The 21111-nt window shown below is 63.5% G+C and overlaps 2 protein-coding genes across 6 annotated transcripts in view; one reads left to right on the plus strand and one right to left on the minus strand.

The window, feature by feature from the left end:
* Nucleotides 1-4602, plus strand: part of CERK (ceramide kinase) — a gene marked incomplete at its 5' end in the record, with an annotated part of 50568 nt that extends 45966 nt beyond the window's left edge. Inside the window, 4 exons of the mRNA XM_058682085.1 lie at nt 298-1474; nt 1623-2403; nt 2707-2819; nt 2862-4602. Coding sequence (XP_058538068.1) covers nt 298-370 — 73 coding nt within the window. The remainder of the gene's footprint in view (nt 1-297; nt 1475-1622; nt 2404-2706; nt 2820-2861) is intronic.
* Nucleotides 4603-8005: 3403 nt separating this feature from the next.
* GRAMD4 (GRAM domain containing 4) overlaps nt 8006-21111 on the minus strand; it is a 72585-nt gene continuing 59479 nt past the window's right edge. For all 5 annotated transcript variants that reach the window (XM_058740979.1, XM_058740983.1, XM_058740980.1 and 2 more), the window contains exons 8-19: nt 20642-20733; nt 19301-19392; nt 18328-18376; nt 17244-17315; nt 16784-16827; nt 16599-16708; nt 15043-15197; nt 13507-13651; nt 12657-12750; nt 11984-12068; nt 11054-11122; nt 8006-10413 (exon numbers count right to left, since the gene is read on the minus strand). In XM_058740979.1, coding sequence (XP_058596962.1) covers nt 10309-10413; nt 11054-11122; nt 11984-12068; nt 12657-12750; nt 13507-13651; nt 15043-15197; nt 16599-16708; nt 16784-16827; nt 17244-17315; nt 18328-18376; nt 19301-19392; nt 20642-20733 — 1112 coding nt within the window. In that variant the 3' untranslated portion in view covers nt 8006-10308. The remainder of the gene's footprint in view (nt 10414-11053; nt 11123-11983; nt 12069-12656; nt 12751-13506; nt 13652-15042; nt 15198-16598; nt 16709-16783; nt 16828-17243; nt 17316-18327; nt 18377-19300; nt 19393-20641; nt 20734-21111) is intronic.

Genomic DNA, 21111 nt, shown 5'->3' on the forward strand with positions numbered 1-21111 from the left:
TGGGTGACTGAACATCCCGCACGTCCTGGACAAGGGGGGTTGCCCTGCACGGAATCTTCTCCGTGGCCTGGAAGCTGAGAAAGCAGTCACCCAGGGATTTGTCACTTTGCTAAAGCGGGGTCTACAGGTGCCTGGGTTTTCTGTTGGCCCTCGGCTGCCCTCAGCTGCCCTGTCACCACGGGGTTGGGCCCAGAGACAGCCAGGAGGAGACCCCCACCCCACCTCTACCCTTGGCCGGCAGTGGGGCCAAGGGTCAGGGGGACACTGGGGGTGACACGGCGCCCTTTGTCTCTGCAGGGTCCACTGCCAGCTGGTTCGTCTCTTTGCACGAGGAATCGAGGAGAACCCTAAGGAAGAGTCACAGAGCTGAGACGCTGTCACGCGTCACCTGCCTTGCCGTGATTGGGAACCGTGACCGTTATTTAGGAAAATTACTGCAGACCGATTACGTTGATATACACATTTAAATTTAGAAATTTATTTTTGATAGTTGAATCTTGATTTTAGAAAAATACCTTCGTCAACAATATTGTGAACATACCTGGCATTTTCGGTTCTCCGTGACTCTTTGGGCTGCGTTTCACGTAACTTCTTCTCAGCCAATGGCACTTACCAGTTTGGGGGCGCTGGCTTCTTAGGTTTTAACAACGCTGACGGTGCGGATTTTCAAAGGGCCCATCGGTGGCTCTGCCCAATACGTTTAGGGACAGCGAATGTGCGGTCACACCATCCAGACGGGGGTCTCCCCGCTCGCTGATCCACATCGCACGACTTACTCTGTAGTTATTTGTGGTCAGGTTTCGGAAAGTAGTCGGTCGCCTTCATTTTGCCTTCATCTGAGCTTCTGCTTAGGAAACTTCCGGACTCTCTCTGTCCCGGGCAACTACAATGCAACGTAGCCCTGCTTCGGGGACACCTCGGGAGTGCAGCACTGTTGTGGGGACGCGGACAGGAGTGGCACTTTATCTTGAAAACCCAGGTCCTTGCTTTCATCACGGTCGTGTTTCTGGGACAATCCGGCTGGTCAGCAGGAACAATCACGGGCCCTGGAGACGGCATCGGTTTTACGGCTAGGTGCCGACGCTTTATGGCCACACTGGGCGGGGGTGGGGGGGGTGGGGGTGGGGTTGGCATGGAGAGAAGCTGGCACACAGTAGGAAAAAATTCACTCTGTGAATGCTGTGTTCACTTGACATCCGGGCACCCTGCCCCGGTTGGCGGTGGGGCTCCCGAGTCCCGGGGGCTACTTTGGTGCAGGCCCCGGGTCTCTACATGTGGTCCCGACTGGAGCTTTTCTTCACGTTCAGTTCTACATATTTATTGAAACTGTTGTCCTTTTCAGCCAGAATAGTGTAAATGGTGTCTTCAGGGTTAGGATTTTAGATAGTTTTCCGCTGAAGTGCTGGAGCTGCATCGGCCAGGGGTTCCCTGCAGCGGCCGGGGGTTCCTTACAGGCAGCCGGGGGTTCCCTACAGTGGCCGGAGTTCCCTACAGGCGGCCGGGGGTTCCCTACAGGCATCCGGGGGTTCCCTACAGGCGGCCAGGGGTTCCCTACAGGCGGCCAGGGGTTCTCTGCAGCGGTCAGGGGTTCCAACCTACAGGCGGCGAGGGGTTCCCTACAGGCGGCCGGAGGTTCCCTACAGGTGGCCAGGGGTTCCCTGCAGCGGCCAGGGGTTCCCTACAGGCAGCCGGGGGTTCCCTGCAGGCGGCCAGGGGTTCCCTGCAGCGGCCAGGGGTTCCCTACAGGCAGCTGGGGTTCCCTACAGGCGGCCAGGGGTTCCCTGCAGCGGCCAGGGGTTCCAACCTACAGGAGGCCAGGGGTTCCCTGCAGCGGCCAGGGTTCCCTGCAGCGGCCAGGGGTTCCCTACAGGCAGCAGGGGGTTCCCTACAGGCGTCTGGGGGTTCCCTACATGCGGCCAGGGGTTCCCTGCAGCGGCCAGGGTTCCCTGCAGTGGCCAGGGGTTCCCTACAGGAAGCCAGGGGTTCCCTGCAGCAGCCGGGGGTTCCTTACAGGCAGCCAGGGTTCCCTGCAGTGACCGGGGGTTCCCTACAGGTGGCCGGGGGTTCCCTACAGGCGGCCAGGGGTTCCCTGCAGCGGCCAGGGGTTCCCTACAGGCGGCCGGGGGTTCCCTACAGGCGGCCAGGGGTTCCAACCTACAGGAGGCCAGGGGTTCCCTGCAACAGCCAGGGTTCCCTGCAGCGGCCAGGGGTTCCCTACAGGCAGCAGGGGGTTCCCTACAGGCGTCCGGGGGTTCCCTACATGCGGCCGGGGGTTCCCTGCAGCGGCCAGGGTTCCTTGCAGTGGCCAGGGGTTCCCTACAGGAGGCCAGGGGTTCCCTGCAGCAGCCGGGGGTTCCTTACAGGCAGCCAGGGTTCCCTGCAGTGACCGGGAGTTCCCTACAGGTGGCCGGGAGTTCCCTGCAGCGGCCAGGGGTTCCTTACAGGCAGCCAGGGTTCCCTGCAGCGGCCAGGGTTCCCTGCAGTGGCCAAGGTTCCCTGCAGCACCCAGGGGTTCCTTACAGGCAGCCAGGGTTCCCTGCAGCGGCCAGGGTTCCCTGCAGTGGCCAGGGTTCCCTGCAGCGGCCAGGGGTTCCCTACAGGCAGCCAGGGGTTCTCTGCAGCGGCCAGGGGTTCCCTACAGGCGGCCAGGGGTTCTCTGCAGCGGTCAGGGGTTCCAACCTACAGGCGGCCAGGGGTTCCCTACAGGCGGCCGGGGGTTCCCTACAGGTGGCCAGGGGTTCCCTGCAGCGGCCAGGGGTTCCCTACAGGCAGCCGGGGGTTCCCTGCAGGCGGCCAGGGGTTCCCTGCAGCGGCCAGGGGTTCCAACCTACAGGAGGCCAGGGGTTCCCTGCAGCAGCCAGGGTTCCCTGCAGCGGCCAGGGGTTCCCTACAGGCAGCAGGGGGTTCCCTACATGCACCCAGGGGTTCCCTGCAGTGGCCAGGGGTTCCCTACAGGAGGCTAGGGGTTCCCTGCAGCAGCCGGGGGTTCCTTACAGGCAGCCAGGGTTCCCTGCAGTGACCGGGGGTTCCCTACAGGCGGCCGGGGGTTCCCTGCAGCGGCCAGGGGTTCCCTACAGGCAGCCAGGGTTCCCTGCAGTGGCCGGGGGTTCCCTACAGGCAGCCGGGTGTTCCCTACAGCGGCAGGGGTTCCCTGCAGCGGCCAGGGGTTCCCTACAGGCAGCCAGGGGTTCCCTGCAGTGACTGGGGTTCCTCACAGGCAGCCAGGGGTTCCCTACAGGCGGCCAGGGTTCCCTGCAAAGGCCGGGGGTTCCCTACAGGTGGCTGGCGCTTCCCTGCAGGCATGGCCACCGGCCCTGGGGTGGCCCTCGTGCATGCTTGTGGCCCCATTTCCTTTGTATTCATGCTTGGCTATATGGGAGATGCATCGAAAATAGCTTTATTTGAAATACAAGATGAGGCTTGAACTCTGGTTTGCAAAGAGAGAGGAAGCCTGTTACAAGAGGCGGTTCACAAGCCGTCATGTGCTTTACGAGTGCCCTTGACCTCACGTAGGCACAAGTAGTCATTTTAGCATTAACAGACATCATATATTTTTAGAATTTACTTGCAGCATTTATATTTTGAAGTATACATGAAATTTCCTATTTTATCATTCAATCCCAGGTCAGACAAAAAGGGTAGCTTTAACTGGCTTTTTTAATAAGATCACATTATCAAGCGATTGTGCGAATCCGATGTTTTAATGATTAGCGGGTGGGTGAAAAGTCTGGGTATGAAAACTAATTCTCAGTGCTTGCTGCTGGTTGGAAGAAACCAGACCCAGGACTGGCAGGTCTGAGCAGGGGCGCGAGGGCCTCCCCAGCGAGGCTCCCAGCCGCCCACAGCCACTCTGTGGATTGTGTTACTTGAGGTTTCGTAAAACAGTACTGGTCTGAAGTCCATTGCTGGTTTTAGAAAAACAGTCCAGGCCGGAGTCCACAGTTCACGTTCACCGAGAAAGCGAGCCACACGGTTCCCCGAGGGCTGACCTTGTGCCGACATCACAGGCCTTGGGACGGTTCTTAGGGTGCGTGTGGTTGTGTGAACACCCCCCAGCACTCCTTGATAATCTCTACACGGGGTGGAAGTACTTTCCAGACATTCCCATGTGGGCAGGGGGTTCTGATCTCACGAAGGCCCCAGATGGAGCCCCGACATGTGCACGTCAGAACTGACAGCTGGTTAGTGAGGACTTAGGATCATCTAGGATTAGTCTAGGCTTTAACTTCCTGTGTGACTCATTGGTGCAAAAAACCGTGGCGGTAGTTATGCTCTGACCCGTTTCCTGCTTGTTCTGACTACCAAGGAGGAACCTCGGAAGCTGCACCTGCTCGGCGGGCAGGCTCGACTTTGTTCCTTGTACAGTCTCGTGTAACGGGGCAGGACCGATGGAAGAGGTGGCTTCATTTTCTTTTAATCTTGCGGGTTTCGAGATTAGAAAATGGCATATTTGCTCTGACACGTTTGAGAAGACAGAAATAAAGTTACGTTGGGCAGAATTTTTTTTTCTTTTATAAATTCCTGTTATTTTCAAAGCGGAGCATGTTTTGTGAAAACACCTATGTACAATTTAAAGAGCAAGAATAAAATGAACGATGGTGTTACCTACCGGCCAGGCCCAGAGTCCCTGTGTGTCCTTACGGGCTGACCCCTCCCCTCCCCGCCCCTCCACAGAGGTGACTGTTTGCAGCTTTGTCCGTGTGAGGGGAGGGGACGCACACAACACACACTTTGGCATAGGATTGTTTTGAGCTGAAGACCATCAGGCCGCAAATGCAGAAGGAGCTTCCTGCCCCCCACCCGCCCCGTCCCCGCTAAAAGTGGGACATAAACTTCCCCTTGAGAAGGCGTGCCCTCCTCTCCGCTTCCAGGAGCAGAACCCCGTCCACTGCGTCTACCGCTGGGGAGGTGGGTCTGCACAAGCCTAAATCTTCCATCATTTCCCACACAAAATTCCCCAGGAGGGGGCGCCCGGGTGGCTCAGTTAAGTGGCCCACTTCGGCTCAGGTCACGGTCTCACGGTTCGTGAGTTCGAGCCCCGCGTCGGGCTCTGTGCTGGCAGCTCGGAGCCTGGAGCCTGCTTCCGATTCTGTGTCCCTCTCTTTCTGCCCCTCCCCCACTTGTGCACACACGTGCACTCTCTCTCAAAAAATAAATTATTACATAAATGAATAAACGTTAAAAAAAATTTCCCCAGTAAAGTCATGTTACCTTAGAAGCCCAAACCCCTTTCCTTCCTTTTTTTTTTTTCTTTTGCGGGGGATGAGTGAGACAAGATCCTAAGCAGGCTCTGGGCTGATAGCAGCCCAATATGGGGCTTGAACTCACAAACCTCAAGATTTGTGACCCGAGCTGAAGTCAGACGCTCCATCGACTTGAGCCACCCAGGCGGCCCCCTCCCAAACCCTGGTGTCCTCTTGTCACTTCTTGACAAAGTTAAGCGTCCCCTTGCTAAAATGCTACATAAGCCCCGGGTTTAACCACCTCCGTGGGACTTCGCATGAACTAAACATCAGCATCAAATAAAAGCACTGTGTCCTTCCTCCCGTCCATCCACCTCCCGTCGGCTTATCTGGCAGGACAGGACACTGCTGCTGAGCCCCAGCGGGCGGTAGCGGGCTTTTCCTTCCTGAGGGCTCAGAGGCTCAGGCACATGGTTCAGTCCCACGCACTTAGCTCATTGTGTGAAAGGAAACCCACCGCGTGCTGTCTTCTGTAACTTCTTCATTCCGCACGTTTTGAGATGTTTTCATCACGGAACTGAACTTCCCGGCGTGCGAACGCTGCACTCGTTGCCGTTTAGAAGGGTCCTTGCTCAGGTCTTTCAATAGCTTTAGAATTTTCCCTGAAGTCTCTTTTCATTCTGTTTAGATATATTCCTAAAAAACGTATTTTGGGGCTGTTACCTCCTAAAAAATTTTCTATTTTACATAAAAATGGGATTTTTTTTTAATGTACCACACGGTCTCCAGAAAACGTGCCTCGTGTGACAACTTAGCTGTAGACCTGGGGTTTCCCCAGTCCCATCACCTACCCGCAGGAGTCCTCGAGGAGATGCCTTTACGACCTTACACGTTTCGGGTCCCCCTGTCTGCACCAGCTCGGACTGCTAGGGACAGAAGGGACAACAGTGCCTCTAAGGGAGCAGGGTCCAGGACCCTGCAGAAGGAAGGGGCGGGCTTCCCTGCTCCGGTGGGTTCTGGGGGCTTCCCCACACACCCCCGCACAGGACAGGGTCTTCTGGATCCTTCCTCACCTCGCGGGCAGTGGCTGCCCCCTGAATCTCCCGCAGCCTTCAGGGCCATCACACCCCAAGTAGCCAACCCCTCACTCCAGCCTCCGAAACAGCAGACGTGTTCGGAGTCAGCTCCGCGTGTTGGTTTCTGTGGGTGAACAGAATCACCACCTTTGGCTCCTGACCGCGTGGTGACAGCCCCCCAGGCCACGTGTGGCCCTCGCATTTACTCACACGGTAAAGACTCGCTCGCTAGATGCTGTTACAGAAGAAACGGCGGGTGCCCGTGAAGGGAAGCCCGCCTGAACAAGACCGTTAACAGATGACTCTGTGTTCCTGTCTCCTCCGTCCCCGGACCCTCCCCACCCGATCTGCAGCCAGAAGGAGCACTGCAGGGGCTCGATCTCTCCAAGAACAAAGGCCAAGTACTACAGGGGCACCAAGTCGCCTTTTTTGGCTTCACGGACCCCCAGGTGAAGCCAGAGACGGCCTCTCCAGAGTGCTGCTGCGAAATGCAGGGTCCAGGCCCCCAAAGGAAACCCACCACGCTGAAATACAGTCAGCAAAGTTTTCAGTCATGATCAGGCAGCTCTGTGCTGGTTTACTGGCACATTAAATAGGAAAACAGACGTAGAACCCGGAGCCCCACCAGCGAGGATGGGTGGGGCCTGTGCCGCCCACACCCCGGGCTCGGATCCCTCCTCACCCTTCTGCCTCCAGAGAGCAGGTGTCCCCCCAGGGCCGGGCGCTCGCAGGGACCGTCCTGTCGAGCTGTGCTGCAGAGGGGTGAGCGGAGGCTCTGGGGCTAGGCAAGCCCTCTCTTGCTGTCAGGAGAGTCGGGTTGGGGGACGGCACGGGGATCCCCAGGGACCACTGGCCCTTCACGGCTATGTCCCAGCCCCTCGGACAGTGCCTGCAGCAGATGGATGGGGAGATGGCTGGACGAACAGGTGGATGGAGGCAGGACACAAGGCCACGCCTCTGGGGGCAGAGCTGGCCCATCAGACCTGGTTTCTGTCCAGCTCCAGCTCACCTGGTGGGAGCTGGGTGGGTCCCTGCCTCCCGCGGGCTCCTGCGGGCTTGGGGTGCTGGGGGCTGGACGCCCTCAGTCGTGTGCAGCTCAGCTCGGTGCGGGACTGCGGCGGGTTCAGAAGTCGGCCCGGATCCTGCATCCCTCTGTCTCCAGGGTCAGTGTCTGGATCGGCCAAGCCACAGGTGCCACTGGGGATCCCTCTGCCCGGGGTCCTCAAGTCCCCCCACCTCTCAGCCTCAGACCCCAGGGGAGGGCCCCAGAGACGCCCACCCCTCCCAGTGAGGTCACGCCCAGGGCCTGCACCCCAAACCCGAGGCGCCGCTTCCGTCCCTTCCCCAGGCTCCCCCGCAGCCCTGCAGTGATGGTCCCACCACCCACTGCCACCCGGTGCCAGGCCCGGGACGCCCCAACCTGCAAGCTGCCGGCCCCACTGGCCTACAGACTCCTTCTAGAACCTGGGGCCCTGCACCCTGCTCCCCCCAGCTCCTCGATGTCCCCGGGCCCCTGGGACCCTCCTTCGTGGCCCCATCCCACAGCCCGCTCCCCGGGCACCCACCTCACCCCCCACGGTCACCAAGACAGCTGTGGAGCCCCAAACCCCCAGTACCCTCCAGTGCCCTGGTGGCCGCGGGATTCCTGGGCTCCCGCTGCCTGTGACGCACTCGGGCTCTGCCAGGAAAGCCAAGCGCAGCCCCCTTCCCGCCCCCACCGCTCCCCTGAGCACAAAGCATTTCAGGTTTATTTAAATAAAAATTATAATTTATACAAGACTTCTTTAAACAAACAAAGTTTTCTTAAAAAAATGTTACAGGGGATTTTTCATTGGTTCTTCATACAGTACAATCCTTTCGTTGAACAAAAATGACAGCAGTAACGACTATTTACAGATCCAAAATAGACTCAAGCTTCAGACGTAGAAAATGTAACATTCCTTCTAGTTCAGTGATCAGTCATAGAAACGCAGTATCTGCCCAGATTTACACAATTCGATAGAAACGACGGCTCGCTCTGCCAGGAGGCCCGGAGCCCGTGGCGGGCCCGCCTTCCTCCCGGCAGGGCCTGGGCGCCCACAGAACCCGGTGCCCCCCGGGGCCGCGCTCGGCACGTGGTCAGTTTTCATCTCCCTTTCTCCTCAAAAGGGACTCAAACCAAACCACCCCCTCTGCCAAAGAGGGCGAGGCCACCCCGTGGACAGGCCACACACCGACCCCTTGGCAGCCCCAGGGGTCGCCCTGCAGCCCGTCCCCATGTGCCTCGGGCACTGAGGGAGGATCTGCCGGGGGGGGGGGGTCCCCCAGGTGTGCCCTAAACCTCCCTGGGGCCACGAGAGCCGGTCCAGCTGTGTGGCAGCCAAAGCCAAGGTTTACGGCAGGCTCTGCCTCCATTGTTATGGAAGGGCGGCCCGCAGGGTCCCGCCAACAGCACGGCTGGAGCTGGTGGGTGCCACGGGCGCCCTCAGATCTCACCGACTGGGTCGGGGGTGTGCTTCATCAGGCTGGTCGACTGGGCCCCCCGGAGGCACTGCCCGGGCCCTGGAGCGTGGCCCTACGATCCCCTGGGAAGCGGGGGCGGGAACGTGAGCGATGCCACCGGGTCTCACCCAAACCAGCAAATTAGGATTAGAGCAAAGGTAAAAATTACATCTGAAAAATGATACAAAAATAAGAAAAACAGCTTGCTCTCTGTAAAAAATATAATCTTCTGTTTCTTCAAAAAACAATCCCAGTGACACCCAAAAGGACTCAGGACAAGCCAAGGAGCTGGAGTAGTCGAGTCGGAAGTGCGTTGACCGCCACGATCTCAGCCTGTCCTTCACAGACGTCACAGGCCTGTCCCCACACGGCACCACCCCCGCCCCCGGCCTCCGCCACAGGAGCACCGACTTCCCCAGGCGTCGGGGGTGCGGGGGTGCAGACCGGTGCCAGCTCACCCTCACCCCCCCGAGCGTGTGCCAGCACAGCTGTGTGCCCACCGGGACACCGTCGGACGTCAGGGGTGCAGACCACCCGGCCCCAAACCTCCGGGCTCCGCTCACGGCCACTCCCCCGAGCCGGTGCCCTCCGGAGCATCCCCGTACGGCTCCCCGGGTGGACCGGCTGCAAGCCCGGCCGCTCCTGTCCGCCCCCACCCACCCCAGAACCCCCTCCCTCGTCCGGAGGCCAGCGCCAGCCACGCAGCGGCTGATATCCGTCTGAGAGCAACCACGGCTTGGGGTGCCCCCAAAGGTCTTGGGACGCGTTCTGCGGGGCTCTCCACAGGGCAAAGCGTTAAAAAGATGTGCTTCTAGGGCACATCACTCTGTATCCTCATCGGTTACCACGCCCGGGACTCCCGGGGGCTCGTCAGGACTGGGGGGCGGGGCGGGGCGGGGGGGGGCCCGGCCCAGCCAGCCTCGCTTCCCCCACGAAGGGCAGCACAGAGCTGAAGCCGGACGGGGCCGCACCCCCGGCCCAGATCTCGCCCTGAGGACGCGCGGCTGGGGGTCTCGTCAGAGGAAAGCGCAAGACCCGTTCCCGGCGGTCGGTGAAGGGGCCTCTGAGCTGCTCGTCACCGACGTCCTTCACCCCCAGGAGGAGGGAGGGCTTGTTCCTTAGCTATGGCTTCTGGTGTGGAAGAGCTTCGGCCTCCGGAGGGCTGGGTGCGCGGCTGGCGCGGGGGCTCTGGCCAGGCGGGGGCTCAGAAACAGCCGCTGCGCTCGGCGGTGGCTGGGGCCGGCGCGTCCCGCGTGTCCTCCGTTCCACGGGCCTCCGACGATCCCCTGCCTCCGTGTCCACGCGGTCGTGGGACACGCCTCACCCGTCAGATGGGCTGGCGCTGTCTGCGGGCCCCAACCCCTGCGTGAAGGGTCCGTAAGACGCAGGGTAAACACAATAGAAACCACAGATCGAGGGGAATTATTGCAAAAGATCAGGAGGATGTCCAAAGTTTTTCCACTATCAAATGGTTAAAAAAACAAACGGACAAACAAGAAACCAAAGAGAACAACAACAACAGCAACAACAACAAAAAACCTTCCAGCAACATCCCGGAAGAACGGACACTAGCTGTCACTACCAGACGCGGCTGCTGCTGTGATTTTCATGTACTGGCTGAAAATGGTCTCGAAGGCCTCGTCTCTATGCACCATGGCACCAAACACCAGCGGCTGGCAGGGAGGAAAGGCGGTGGGTGACCCAGCACCCAGCCAGGAGGACCGCCCCCAACACAGGCCCTGCCTGGCCCCAGGCCAGGTCCTAGCAGAGCCCCTCAGGGTCTGGTGCTGAAGGGCAGACCCCACCCCCTCCACCCAGAGGTCGGGCCCCCAGCCTTCAGGGGGATCCCCGGCTCACCCTCCCCTGCTGCGGGCCTCAGCCCCCAACTGACCCACACTGGAGAGAGCAGTAGGGCTCCTGCGGCCGCGGGGAGGGAAGGAGGGAGGGAGGGAGGGAGGGAGGGAGGGAAGGAGGGAAGGAGGGAGGGAGGGAGGGAAGGGGGGAGGGAGGGAGGGAGGGAAGGGGGGAGGGAGGGAGGGAGGGAAGGGGGGAGGGAGGGAGGGGGGGAGGGAAGGGGGGAGGGAGGGAGGGAGGGAGGGAAGGAGGGAAGGAGGGAGGGAAGGGAGGGAGGGAGGGAAGGGGGGAGGGAGGGAGGGAGGGAGGGAGGGAAGGGGGGAGGGAGGGAGGGAAGGGGGGAGGGAGGGAGGGAGGGAGGGAGGGAGGGAGGGAGGGAAGGGGGGGCGCCCCTCAGGCCCCTTACGGCCGCAGCCCCCAGCCCACCCCAGGCTCCTCGACTTCCCACCCAGCACTTACTTTCTGGGTTGATGGCGTTGACACGGCAATCCCCATGCCTGACCCCGGGAGGACAGAGAGGACCTTGTACTGAGGGGATGACAGCACACTGTCACCACGGGCCCCTGCCAGGACCAGGGCCAAGCCTGTCCCCATGCCCCGGGGCCCACGGACACCAAGCCCCACGGAGCCCCGGCCTTCCTGGCCACAAGAAGACAGACGGACCTCGTGACTGAGAACCCAGACCTGCGAACGCCCCCTCCCGCCCCCTCCCGGAAGGGCCCAAGCGACACAGGGTCTCCCTACGGGGCACCGCACGAGCGGAACGCCCCAGCGGGGAGGCGCGGAGGGCCCAGGGCCCCAACAGCCAGCGGGGTGCCCCTGACACACCAACGAGCCCGGGTCCACCCCACAGCCCGGGCTGGCCCGCGTCCTACGCGCTGAGACCCTGGAGACGGGGAGCAGGTGGACCCGGCCGGCCCCGCCAAGGGCGTGCGTCGGGCCCTCCCCGGGGACCACACGCACCCTGCCCATGCCACGTGACCACATCCGAGGGAAACTGGCTGAGGAAACGCTCGAGGCAGGGGGAGCATCTCGGGGCAGATACACAGTGGCTCCAGGGGCCCAGGGGCCCAGGGGCCTGACCTGGGACCCACCCTGCCGTGCTCGCCTGACCCATCTGGGGGAGAGCGCCCGGCGCAGACCCGTGAGGAGGTGGGAGAGGCCCGTCGTGGCACACGGACGCTGACGGGAGCCCAGGAGGCTCTGCGTGGAGGCCTTCCAGAAGGGGAGCCCTGCCGTGGCCAGGAACGAGGCCAGCAAAGCTCCCTGCTGGCACCAGCCTGGCGCTGTGAACGCACGCGGCTGGAGCCCAGCCGCTTCACGGCCCTACGGCCCTCCTCTTCCTGACGCGGGAGGGGCGAGGAGAAGGGAGGAGGCGGCCCAACCGACCTTCTGGATGTCTGTGATGTCCACCAGCTTGATGACTTTGTTCCTCTTGGAAGAACCGGACTTGGAGCTTTCGAAGCACAGGTAACTACCGGGGGAGAAAGAAACAGGGGTGTAACCCAGCAACCGACCGGGGATGCCCCGTCCAGGCTGCCGCCACCACAGTCCCCAGGGGGCGAGGGCGACCCCCAGAGGGCCCTTCCCACCTGTCACCACGCACCGGCCTTTTACAGAAAACCTCACTTTTGGAGAGAGAGTTTCACGGTTTTTACAGACTAAATCCACCGCCCTACGCGGAACCTGGTTGACGTCAGAAGGATGTCAGGCATCCTCGCGCTGTCCAACCAGAACCAAGAATGTCCCCGAGGCCCGTTCCTTCAGCGAGGGGCAGAGAGGGAGGCGTGGCCCGTGGCCGCTGCCGTGAGTGCGAGGGCAGGGCGGCCGAGGGCCCGCGGGGCTGAGGACAGATCCCACCCCGGAGCCCCTCTTCCCGCCCCTACAGCTGGCGGAGGGCCCCCCCCCCACCCCCGGGGGTCAGCTCTCCGTCCGGTCTCGTTCTCGGGCAGAAGCAGAGCCTTTCCCCGACAGCAGAGCAACACGTGCAGCCGCGGGCCCGCCCCTCGAGGCCCGGCACCCAGCGCAGCGCGGCCGCGGCCCAGTCCCCGGAGGCACTCACTTCTCCGTCACGTACAGGACCCCGTTGCGGATGTAGTCCGTGGGCATCTTCCGGTCCCGGTTAATCAAGCAGCAGCGCCAGCCGTTCTCGCACACTAGCGGGGACGAAAGCGCCCGTGACCTCTCCCCCCCCACTTCCCGTGGGAGCCCGTCACCCCGGGCTTCCCAAAGACGCACCGACACACGCCCCCCACCACCGGGTAACGCCCCGGGAGGGAGGAAGGGAGGGAGGGAGGGAGGGAGGGAGGGAGGGAGGAAGGAAGGAAGGAAGGAAGGAAGGAAGGAAGGAAGGAAGGAAGGAAGGAAGGATGCCCCCCCCCCCCCCTTCCTGGCAAGCACGTCTGCATATCCTGGGTCTGCAGGACGAGGGGCCAGGAGGAGGTCGAAGGTCGGGTCTCTACGGCTTTCCTCCGCAGCTGCTCACCACACTCTACAGACCGCCAGGCAGTTCTAGAACCCAGCTCCCTGGGCGCCCACCGGGTCAGGAGTTCAGGGCAGGCCCTTCCTGGGAGGCTGACCCGGGACCAGTGCCCCCGGCTGCCTCCCACCACACGGCTCTCCAGACAGGTCACGGCCAGGGCGAGCCGGGGCAGCACAGGTGACGCTCAAACTGGGGACGGCCCTGAGCCGCGCTCTGGGGGACCCCCTGGATTTCTGCTGCTAAACCATCTGCCGCGGGAAAGGGGGGGAGGGGCCCGTGTGGGCCAGGAGCACACCCGGCTCTCCCGCCTGCCCACCCAGAGCAGCCCTCCGAGCCCCCGGGGCTGTCCCTGCCGAGGGCCCCCAGCATAGGGGCCAGCCGCCCCCCCCCCCCCCCAGGCCAGGGCGGGTCACGGACTCCGCGCACGTACCCGCCAGCGGCCGCTCGTTCTCTGTCAGGTTGAAGATCTCGTGGAAATTGCCTTTCTTGGTACCGTGGCAGCGACCGGTGTCCTCATCCTTGCTCAGGCCAGCGGGCGCGCTGGACACGTAGCTCCGCGAGGAGGCCGTCTGCAGCTGCCGAGAGCACACGCGTGCCCATCAGCCACGCCGGGTCAGCAGGGACAGGGGCGCGCGCAGCCCCCCCGCCCTTGCCGGCTGTCATCGTACAGGAGGCACAGCCACGTGTGCCCTAAGAGCCCCTCCAGGGGCCGCCCCTCACCCCGCGAGGGCAGAACAGCCCCACCACAGCGGGGAGACCCCCGTCTCCCCAGCAGGGTCCCCACTCCCGAAGGCCGAGCTGATTCTGCCCCCAGAGCACGCAGCCCATTCTCCACATTTGAGAAATGGGACGTGGTCGAGGGACAGGCCATTGAAAGCAACATTAAAAAGTCAAATGGTCACGACACAGCTTCCAGACGGACACCGTACCCAGTCGTGCCCTGGCGGCTGGCCAGAGAGGAGACAACAGACACACGTGGAACCGAGAGAAAAAGGGGGTCCCCGTGACGTGAGGTCGCAAACACGGAGGTTGAGCAGAGCCGCAAGCAGCACCTCCTCCAGGGAACCCGCCCCCTGGCTCCCCTCAGTCTCTCGGGACACTGGCCAGCACTAAGCGGTCTTGACCCCCATGAAGGCCTTTTCTCCCCAACCACCCCAGGGCTAGGACGAACCGCTCGTCTCCTCCCGTGCCCTCGGGGAGCCAGGCTGCCCGCCTCACCCCCACCTGCACAACTGGGGCCTGTCTGCTGGCTCAGCTGCTCGTACACACACAAGCTTCACCCCTAATAAGGAGCCCGGGCTCCCAACAGGCTTTGCTGTCCTAGAGCCTGACCCACACTGACCCAGAGCTCCCCTCCCATCAGCGGGTCACCAGACACCTCCTCAGAGGACACTTACACACAAGACTCAGAAATCCAAGTCCCCTCCTTCAGGAAGGCTTCCTGGACCTCCCCGAGACCCCGAACGTCCCCCCCCCCCCCCCATCCGAGACGGAGGAGAACACCTAGGCCAGCTGGTCCTCTGTGCCCCGACTTGGGACGCAGAGCCCAACACCCACAAACACTTTCCACCGTGAACGAGAACAGGCCCGGTACCGGCGTGTGGGCACGAGGTAGGCCTGAGCCTCAGAGCCGGGGAACGGAAGGGCTGGACAGCAGGGGTCCCTCCTCCCAAGGCCCCTGGCTCTGGGTAGTCGCGACCAACATCCTGTACCGCGCCTGCCCTTGGCCCGGGGGCCCGCCTGGCTCAAGTCTGTGGGAGGGGCCCTGAGGGGCCCTGCGGCGGGTGGGGGCCTCCAACCCCGGGGCTCGTGGGCCGTCCGAACGAGCAGTGCCGGGCGGCAGGGAAATCCCCACAGCCCCGTGTCTGTTTCGAGGGCCCCACAACACGGGACAGACGCTGGCCTCCCCGTGCACGGGGAGCGGCAAGCGGGGGGGCCTGGGAGCCGCGGCCCGGGCCCGGCCTACCCGGCGAGACACGGCGGCGTTGGAACGCTCCTTGAGCTGCGGGTCGGTGGGCAGGCTCCTCCAGATGATGTAGGGGGTGTCGTATTTGGCTCGCAGTCTCGGGCAGCGTTTGAAGATGAAATCGATGAGGAAAAACTTGATCCCGGCGTAGAGTCCTGGGGACGGGAAGACACAGTCCCATCCCACCCGGGACCAGAACCGTGGCCACGTCCGTCCCCTCGGCACGGTGGCCCCGCGCCCCGGCCCGCGGAGGACAGAGTGCCAGGGCACACGGAGGGCCTCGCAGAACCCGGGGGGGGGGGGGGGCGGGCTGGCACAGGGCAGGAGAAGCAAGAGGGCCAGGAGACCCCAGCCGAAGGGGGGTCCACTCCAGCTGCTGCCAATCAACCCAGCTCCCAAACAAGTTACGACCCCCGAGAATGACATGAAGGGACCCACTCCGGCCTGCCGCCCTCTGACCCGGTGGGCCCGCTCCCACTCGGGGTCAGAGGGTTCGCACCCCGGCCCAGGCCCCTGAGAAACGGCACCGAGGGCATTTTACTTTTGCTGGTGCCAGTCACTTCCCCCAAGGCCACGCCGTCTGCCAGCCCTGGCTTTCCTGGCAAGGCCTGCAGGGAGAGCACCAACCAAAGACCAGGGCTGCGGCGGCATGCTGGGGGGCCGCGGGCAGGTGGGGACGGCCCCCATTCCGTGAGACCCCCGAACCACATGGCCGCTGCGCTCGACGCCCCAGCTCGGACCCAGACCCACCCGTGCACTGCAGCCGGGCCGGTGCCCGCTCCAGGCCAGGGACCCTAAGGCCCGAGACAGGTCAGGAGTCAGGGTCTGGCCAGGGGCAGCCTCAGGACCATGGCCTCGGCCTCGGCCTCCACACCCGCCCACACCTTCCTCCCTGCCCTGCAGAGGCCGGGGGCAGGGGTCCCAGTGAACCCATGAGGGGTTCAAGTCCTCCTGCCACCCCACGGTTTGAAATACGGACAAAGGCCATGTCCTGCACATCAGTTCGGCACAAACCCCGACCCCGCCCTGACCATCCCGTCCATCCACAGGTCCCACCACAGCCCAAGGCCCCACAGGCCCGGCCCTCCCGCCTGCCCCATGCCCCTCAGTGCTCTCCCCGCTCCACCCCGGCCAAGGGCTGTTCTGGACCCGCACAAAACAAACCTCCGAAACCTCACCCTCTGCCCGAGCTTCCGCCCCGCACAGGACGGAGGCCACTGCTCCCCACGACACCCCCCCGCCCGCCAGCCCTATGTCTTTCTTCCCTCGGCCTGACCCCGCACGGCCCCTGTGGGCCTTCGGGTCTACCAGCTCCTCGGGAGTAGAGCGTGAGCTTGATTTAAGAAACAACCGCCACGTGTCTAGGGTGCGATGGGCCTCGTGTCTCCCGAGTGTAAACACCTGATGAGAAGCCATCGGATGAGGCCCAGAGGGAGGAAAGCCAGTGAGCGCGAACAGCTGGCCTCCGGGAGGCACGTGGCACGCGCTCTGGTGGGAAGCAGCCCGGGCACCCTGTGCCACACTCACCCCCGACCCGGGACAAGGCGCCTCCTTACCCAGGGCCAGTCCCACCAGGCGGTAGGGAAAGAAGCAGGAGGCGAGGAAGGCGGCCCACAGAGCGACGTACAGCTTCTGCGTGATCTCAGGCTGGACCCACATGAACAGGCTGGAAGGGAGAGCGGGGCTCAGCCGGGGGGCGGGCCACACCCCCGAGGCCGCGGGCTGGGGTCCCATCACTCACTTCTTGATCTTTTCCAGGATGTCGGCCATCTTGCCAAAGAGGTTCTGTGCAGAGAAGCCACAATCACAACGGGTCCCCGTCCACACGGCCACGTCAGGAGGGCCGGGTTCACGGGCCGGCCAGAGAGGTCCAGCCCCCGTGTGGCCATGGCCGGGTGACACAGCCACTCTAGGGCCGAAAACAGGGGGGCGGGTCCGGTGCAAAGCCCAGGCTGACGCACTGACACGGATGTCCCGGGCCACGCCCCTCCTGGAGACAGCTCGGCCCGGCGGGTAGGGGCTCCACCCTCCAGAGGGTGCCAGCCGACAGCCTCGACCGGGAGGGCCTTCCCGCCAACCAGGGTTGTCTCGGGTGCTGCCTTGGGGCCAAAGGGCAGGCTGACAGCAGGTCCGCTGACAACAGACAAGCCAGGCCTGGGGCGTTGGGGGCCCCCAGACTGGAGCCCGAGAGGGGGAAGTACCTGGGCTTTCTGGGCGACATCCAGGACGAGCTGGAACTTCTCAGACACAGTCAGGTCCTCCTTTGGAGGCTCCTGCAGCCAGACGGGAGAGAATGTCCTCCGAAACTGAGCAGCTCAGAGGAACGAGTCACAAGAACAGCACAGGGGCCTCCCAGCCCCGGGAACAGGGTCGCTCTGCTGCCCCCGCGCGGCATGGGCTGGCTGGCCTGGCAGCCACCACTCTGGTGCCCGGGAGGGCGGTGGGCAGCGGCAGGGATCGCACCTTGACGGGTCGTCTTCAAACGTGCACAGAGCCCTCCGCCCCTCACTTTGCAGTAAGGGAAATTGAGGCGGGGGGTGGGGGGGCTGACCTCATCCTGTTTGTCTGAGCTCATTCAACCAGAGCCTCCCAAGGGCGTCCTGGGCACCGGGGCCCAGCAGGCACAGGCCTGCCGCCCCCGAGACTCCCTCCCCGAGCCCTGACCCCTGTGGCACCATTGCACCCAGCACCCCTACTGCCAGCAGCTCCACCCCACGGCCAGAGTCTCCCTCTGGAGCAGGTCAGCGAACTTTCTGTAACGGGCCAGGGAATAAACACCTGTAGCTCCGTGGGCCACGCGGTCCCTGCCACAGCTACTAAACCCGGCCGTTGCTGCCCCAAAGCATCCGCAGCAGTGTGTACACGAAAGGGAATGGCTACATGCCAATAAAACTTTATTTATAAAATCAGATGGAGGGCCACGAGCTTGCTGATCCCTGCTCTACACGTCCACTGGTCCAGGGAGACACCGTGACAGCCCCCTTCGTACCTCCCTCTAGCGGATCACATCCCAGCTGGGAAGGGTCAGGACAGGCCTGCTTCCCCTGCCGCCAAGTCTGGGCCAGCAAGGGGCACTTGGGGTGTCGGCCGGCAAGGGGTCATAGTGTGGCCGTCCAGGGCTCTGTGCCCGGGGATGCTGGCTTTCCGCTCCCTGACCTTGACTTGCCAGGCAGGGCTCCCAGGGCATCCGCACAGCTGCTGCTGGAGGCCTCAGGGAACCCACACTGCCAACGGGTCGAGGCCTGACCGGGTGGAGACCGAGACCTTTGCCCTCCCAGGACTTACCACGGGCTCAGACACTTCAGGCACGATGCTCCACTGTATCCTCCAGCCCCTGGTCAAGAGGAGACAATCACGGGCCTTTAACAGCTGGTGCCGTTAGAGGGAGGACCTCAGATCCCCAGCCCCGTGCTCCCGACCGGAAAGGAGTGCGGGACAGAAGGGGCTGCGGAGACCCTCTGCCGTCTGCTGCCGTGCCCACCAGGGCTGCCCCCTGGCTCTTGAGAATGGACAATTCAAGGTCACCCCCACCGGCCCCTCCCACGGGGGCCCAGAAGTGACAGGTCTTTCAAAAGTAAGTCCCCGCAGCAGTAACAGCAAGTGCTTTAGCTGACCGTGTGCCTCGCCTGGGCACAGAGGACGCCCTCACGAGTACGTAAAGATTTGCTTCCCTACAAAAAACATTTTCAAGTGAACCAACTCAAGCAGGCACCGAGACGCAGCTAGGAACACTCGTATGCGGAAGTGTGAACTTTTGAACGGCTGCGTACAAATCTGGAACACGGGGGCTCTCCTCTGGAGGGACGTTCACTGCTGGGGCAACCGCAGGTTCAGACACACCAGGCAGCCTGGGGACGAGGGGCATCCCGACGGAGCCCCCAGAAGGTGCTCACAAGGGCGCGAAGGAAAGACGGGGCATGTTGCTTGGGGTTGGTGATTGCAAGGACCCTCACTCTGAATGCCAGGACCCCCCCCTCCCCCAGGGCACAAAGACTCTGCAGCCCCGTCAAAGCTCCTGGGATACCATCACTGAGCGGAGGCAGCTGCCCGCGGGCACCCGCCGGCCTTCCGGAAGAGCCGCCGGGGAGCTCGAAAATCACCCGCCGCTGGCTCCAGCGAGCCGGGTGGGGGCGGGCATCCTCCTGGGGGCTCGGGAGCCCCGCCCCGTCACAGGACTACCCCCAGACACCTGTGTGCGAGGCGGCCCCGGCTCAGGGAGATGGCACCTCCACGTACAAGGGCAAACCAGCACGCTCACCTGGCTATGAGGTAATTGAGGGATAACCTCAGAATTGCTAGAAATAAGAACATGGGGATGGCCCAGCCATGCCACACGGCATTCATGTACACCTGCGGGTAGGAGGGAGACGGTCAGGCACCCGGACAGGCCACCCCCTCCTCCTTCCCCCCGACCCCCCGCCCCACCAGGCCACGATGGGAGGTGGGTGCCCAGGCCCCCAGCGGCTCTCCAAAGGAGGGAGTGCGTGACGGGGAGGCCCCGGGAAGAGCTGCTTTCTCAGCAGGGGTTCTCAGGGGTGGCACCAAGGGCCGCTCTGGGTGTGCAGGGAGGGGGCGCCCCGGGGGAGGCAGCTACTGGACGTGGCTTGGGATGGGCACGGGTCCCTGCCGGCCCCAGGTGCGGCTCCCCCGGGAAGAGCTCGAAGCCCCGCCAGGACTCAGCACGGCCAGGCGAGGTGGCCGACCGCTGGCTGAGAACCCACGACGTGCCATGTGCCTGGCACACAACAGACGTTCAGACAGGGCAGTGAGTGGAGTGCAGGGGGTTTCAGGCACAGGAGGCCAGGAAGGAGGGCCTGAATGGCGGGCACGTCTCTTGGTGATAACACACAGGCAGGACCACTACCAAAGGCCTCGTGGGGCAAAGGGCCTGTGAAGGGGGAGCCTCCGGGATGAAGGCAGGGCCGGGGCCCCGCGTCCGAGTCCTATTCTCTGTAAAGGAGCAAAATGCCCTTCTCCCCCCAGGGCTGGCACCGGGCTGTGGGCTTTAGGGCAGCCTCAGAACCTTCCAAAATGCAGAGATGGGGCTGCCCCTCTCTGGCCATGGTGCCTGGCAGGCAGGTGGGTGGCCTGTGTCCCCCTGCCAGTGATGGGAGGGTCTCCTTGCGCGGGGCTGGGGCCGGCTACGGCAGGACGATTCGGGCCAGGGGGCCGAGTCCCCTTTGCCCAGAGCAGGCCGCGATGCCGGCCTACTGCTCTCCCACCCCTTCCCCAGGACTGGGCTCGCAGAGGCCCAGCTGGGCCCCCAGGCCAGGAGCCTCCCCCAGCCCCAGGTGCCCAGTGGGAGGGAGCTCGGTCGCCCCTGGGCAGACAAGCCTCCTCACCAGCCTCTACCCGACTCGCCCAGGAGAGCAGATGGAGGTGTGGACAGAGGCCTGTTCCTGAGGCGCTGCCCCGGGGGGGATTGTCTGGGGCTCCCCCTCCCCTGCAATGCCCTCAAGACAACCCAGGGCCGGGTAGCAGCACAGTCCCCACTGCACAGCCAGAGCGGCTAAGGGGCAGTACGTCCCTGGGGACAGCTGGGAGACGGCACTGGCCGCCCGGGGGGCTGGCAGACCGTCTCTGACCCCGGGGGACTCACGGTGAAGGCGATGGCGGACGTGTAGACGGAGTACCAGTCCGATAAGGCAGAGAGGTTCTTCACGAAGCTGGTGACGGGTTTGGCACCACGCTCTGGGGACAGAACGACCGCGGTGAGGCCGGCACTCAGGCACACCCCGGGGGGCAGCCAGCAGCGCAAGGGGCATGAGCGCAGGAGGCCCCGAACAACCTGGATTCCTGGGGCGCCTGACCGCCAGCTGGCCTCTCCCAGCCACCCCGGTGCCACCCACCGCACACCATCCCTGCGCAAGCCGCCAGCTGGCCGCTCCCCCCCCCCCCCCACGCCTGTGCCACACACGGGAGAAAGGGGGAGCCGGGGCGGGGGGAGGGTGCCTGTCATCGCCCGGGGCCTGGCCAATACTTGGAGAAGCACCGCTTTCCACTGGGGCTTCCAGGACATGTCCAGGCCCAGCTTGGGGACGGGCAGAGCTGGCCTCATCCTGTCCTGCT

The sequence above is a fragment of the Neofelis nebulosa genome, chromosome 8 (genome assembly GCF_028018385.1).
Source record: "Neofelis nebulosa isolate mNeoNeb1 chromosome 8, mNeoNeb1.pri, whole genome shotgun sequence".
Classification (NCBI taxonomy): domain Eukaryota; kingdom Metazoa; phylum Chordata; class Mammalia; order Carnivora; family Felidae; genus Neofelis; species Neofelis nebulosa.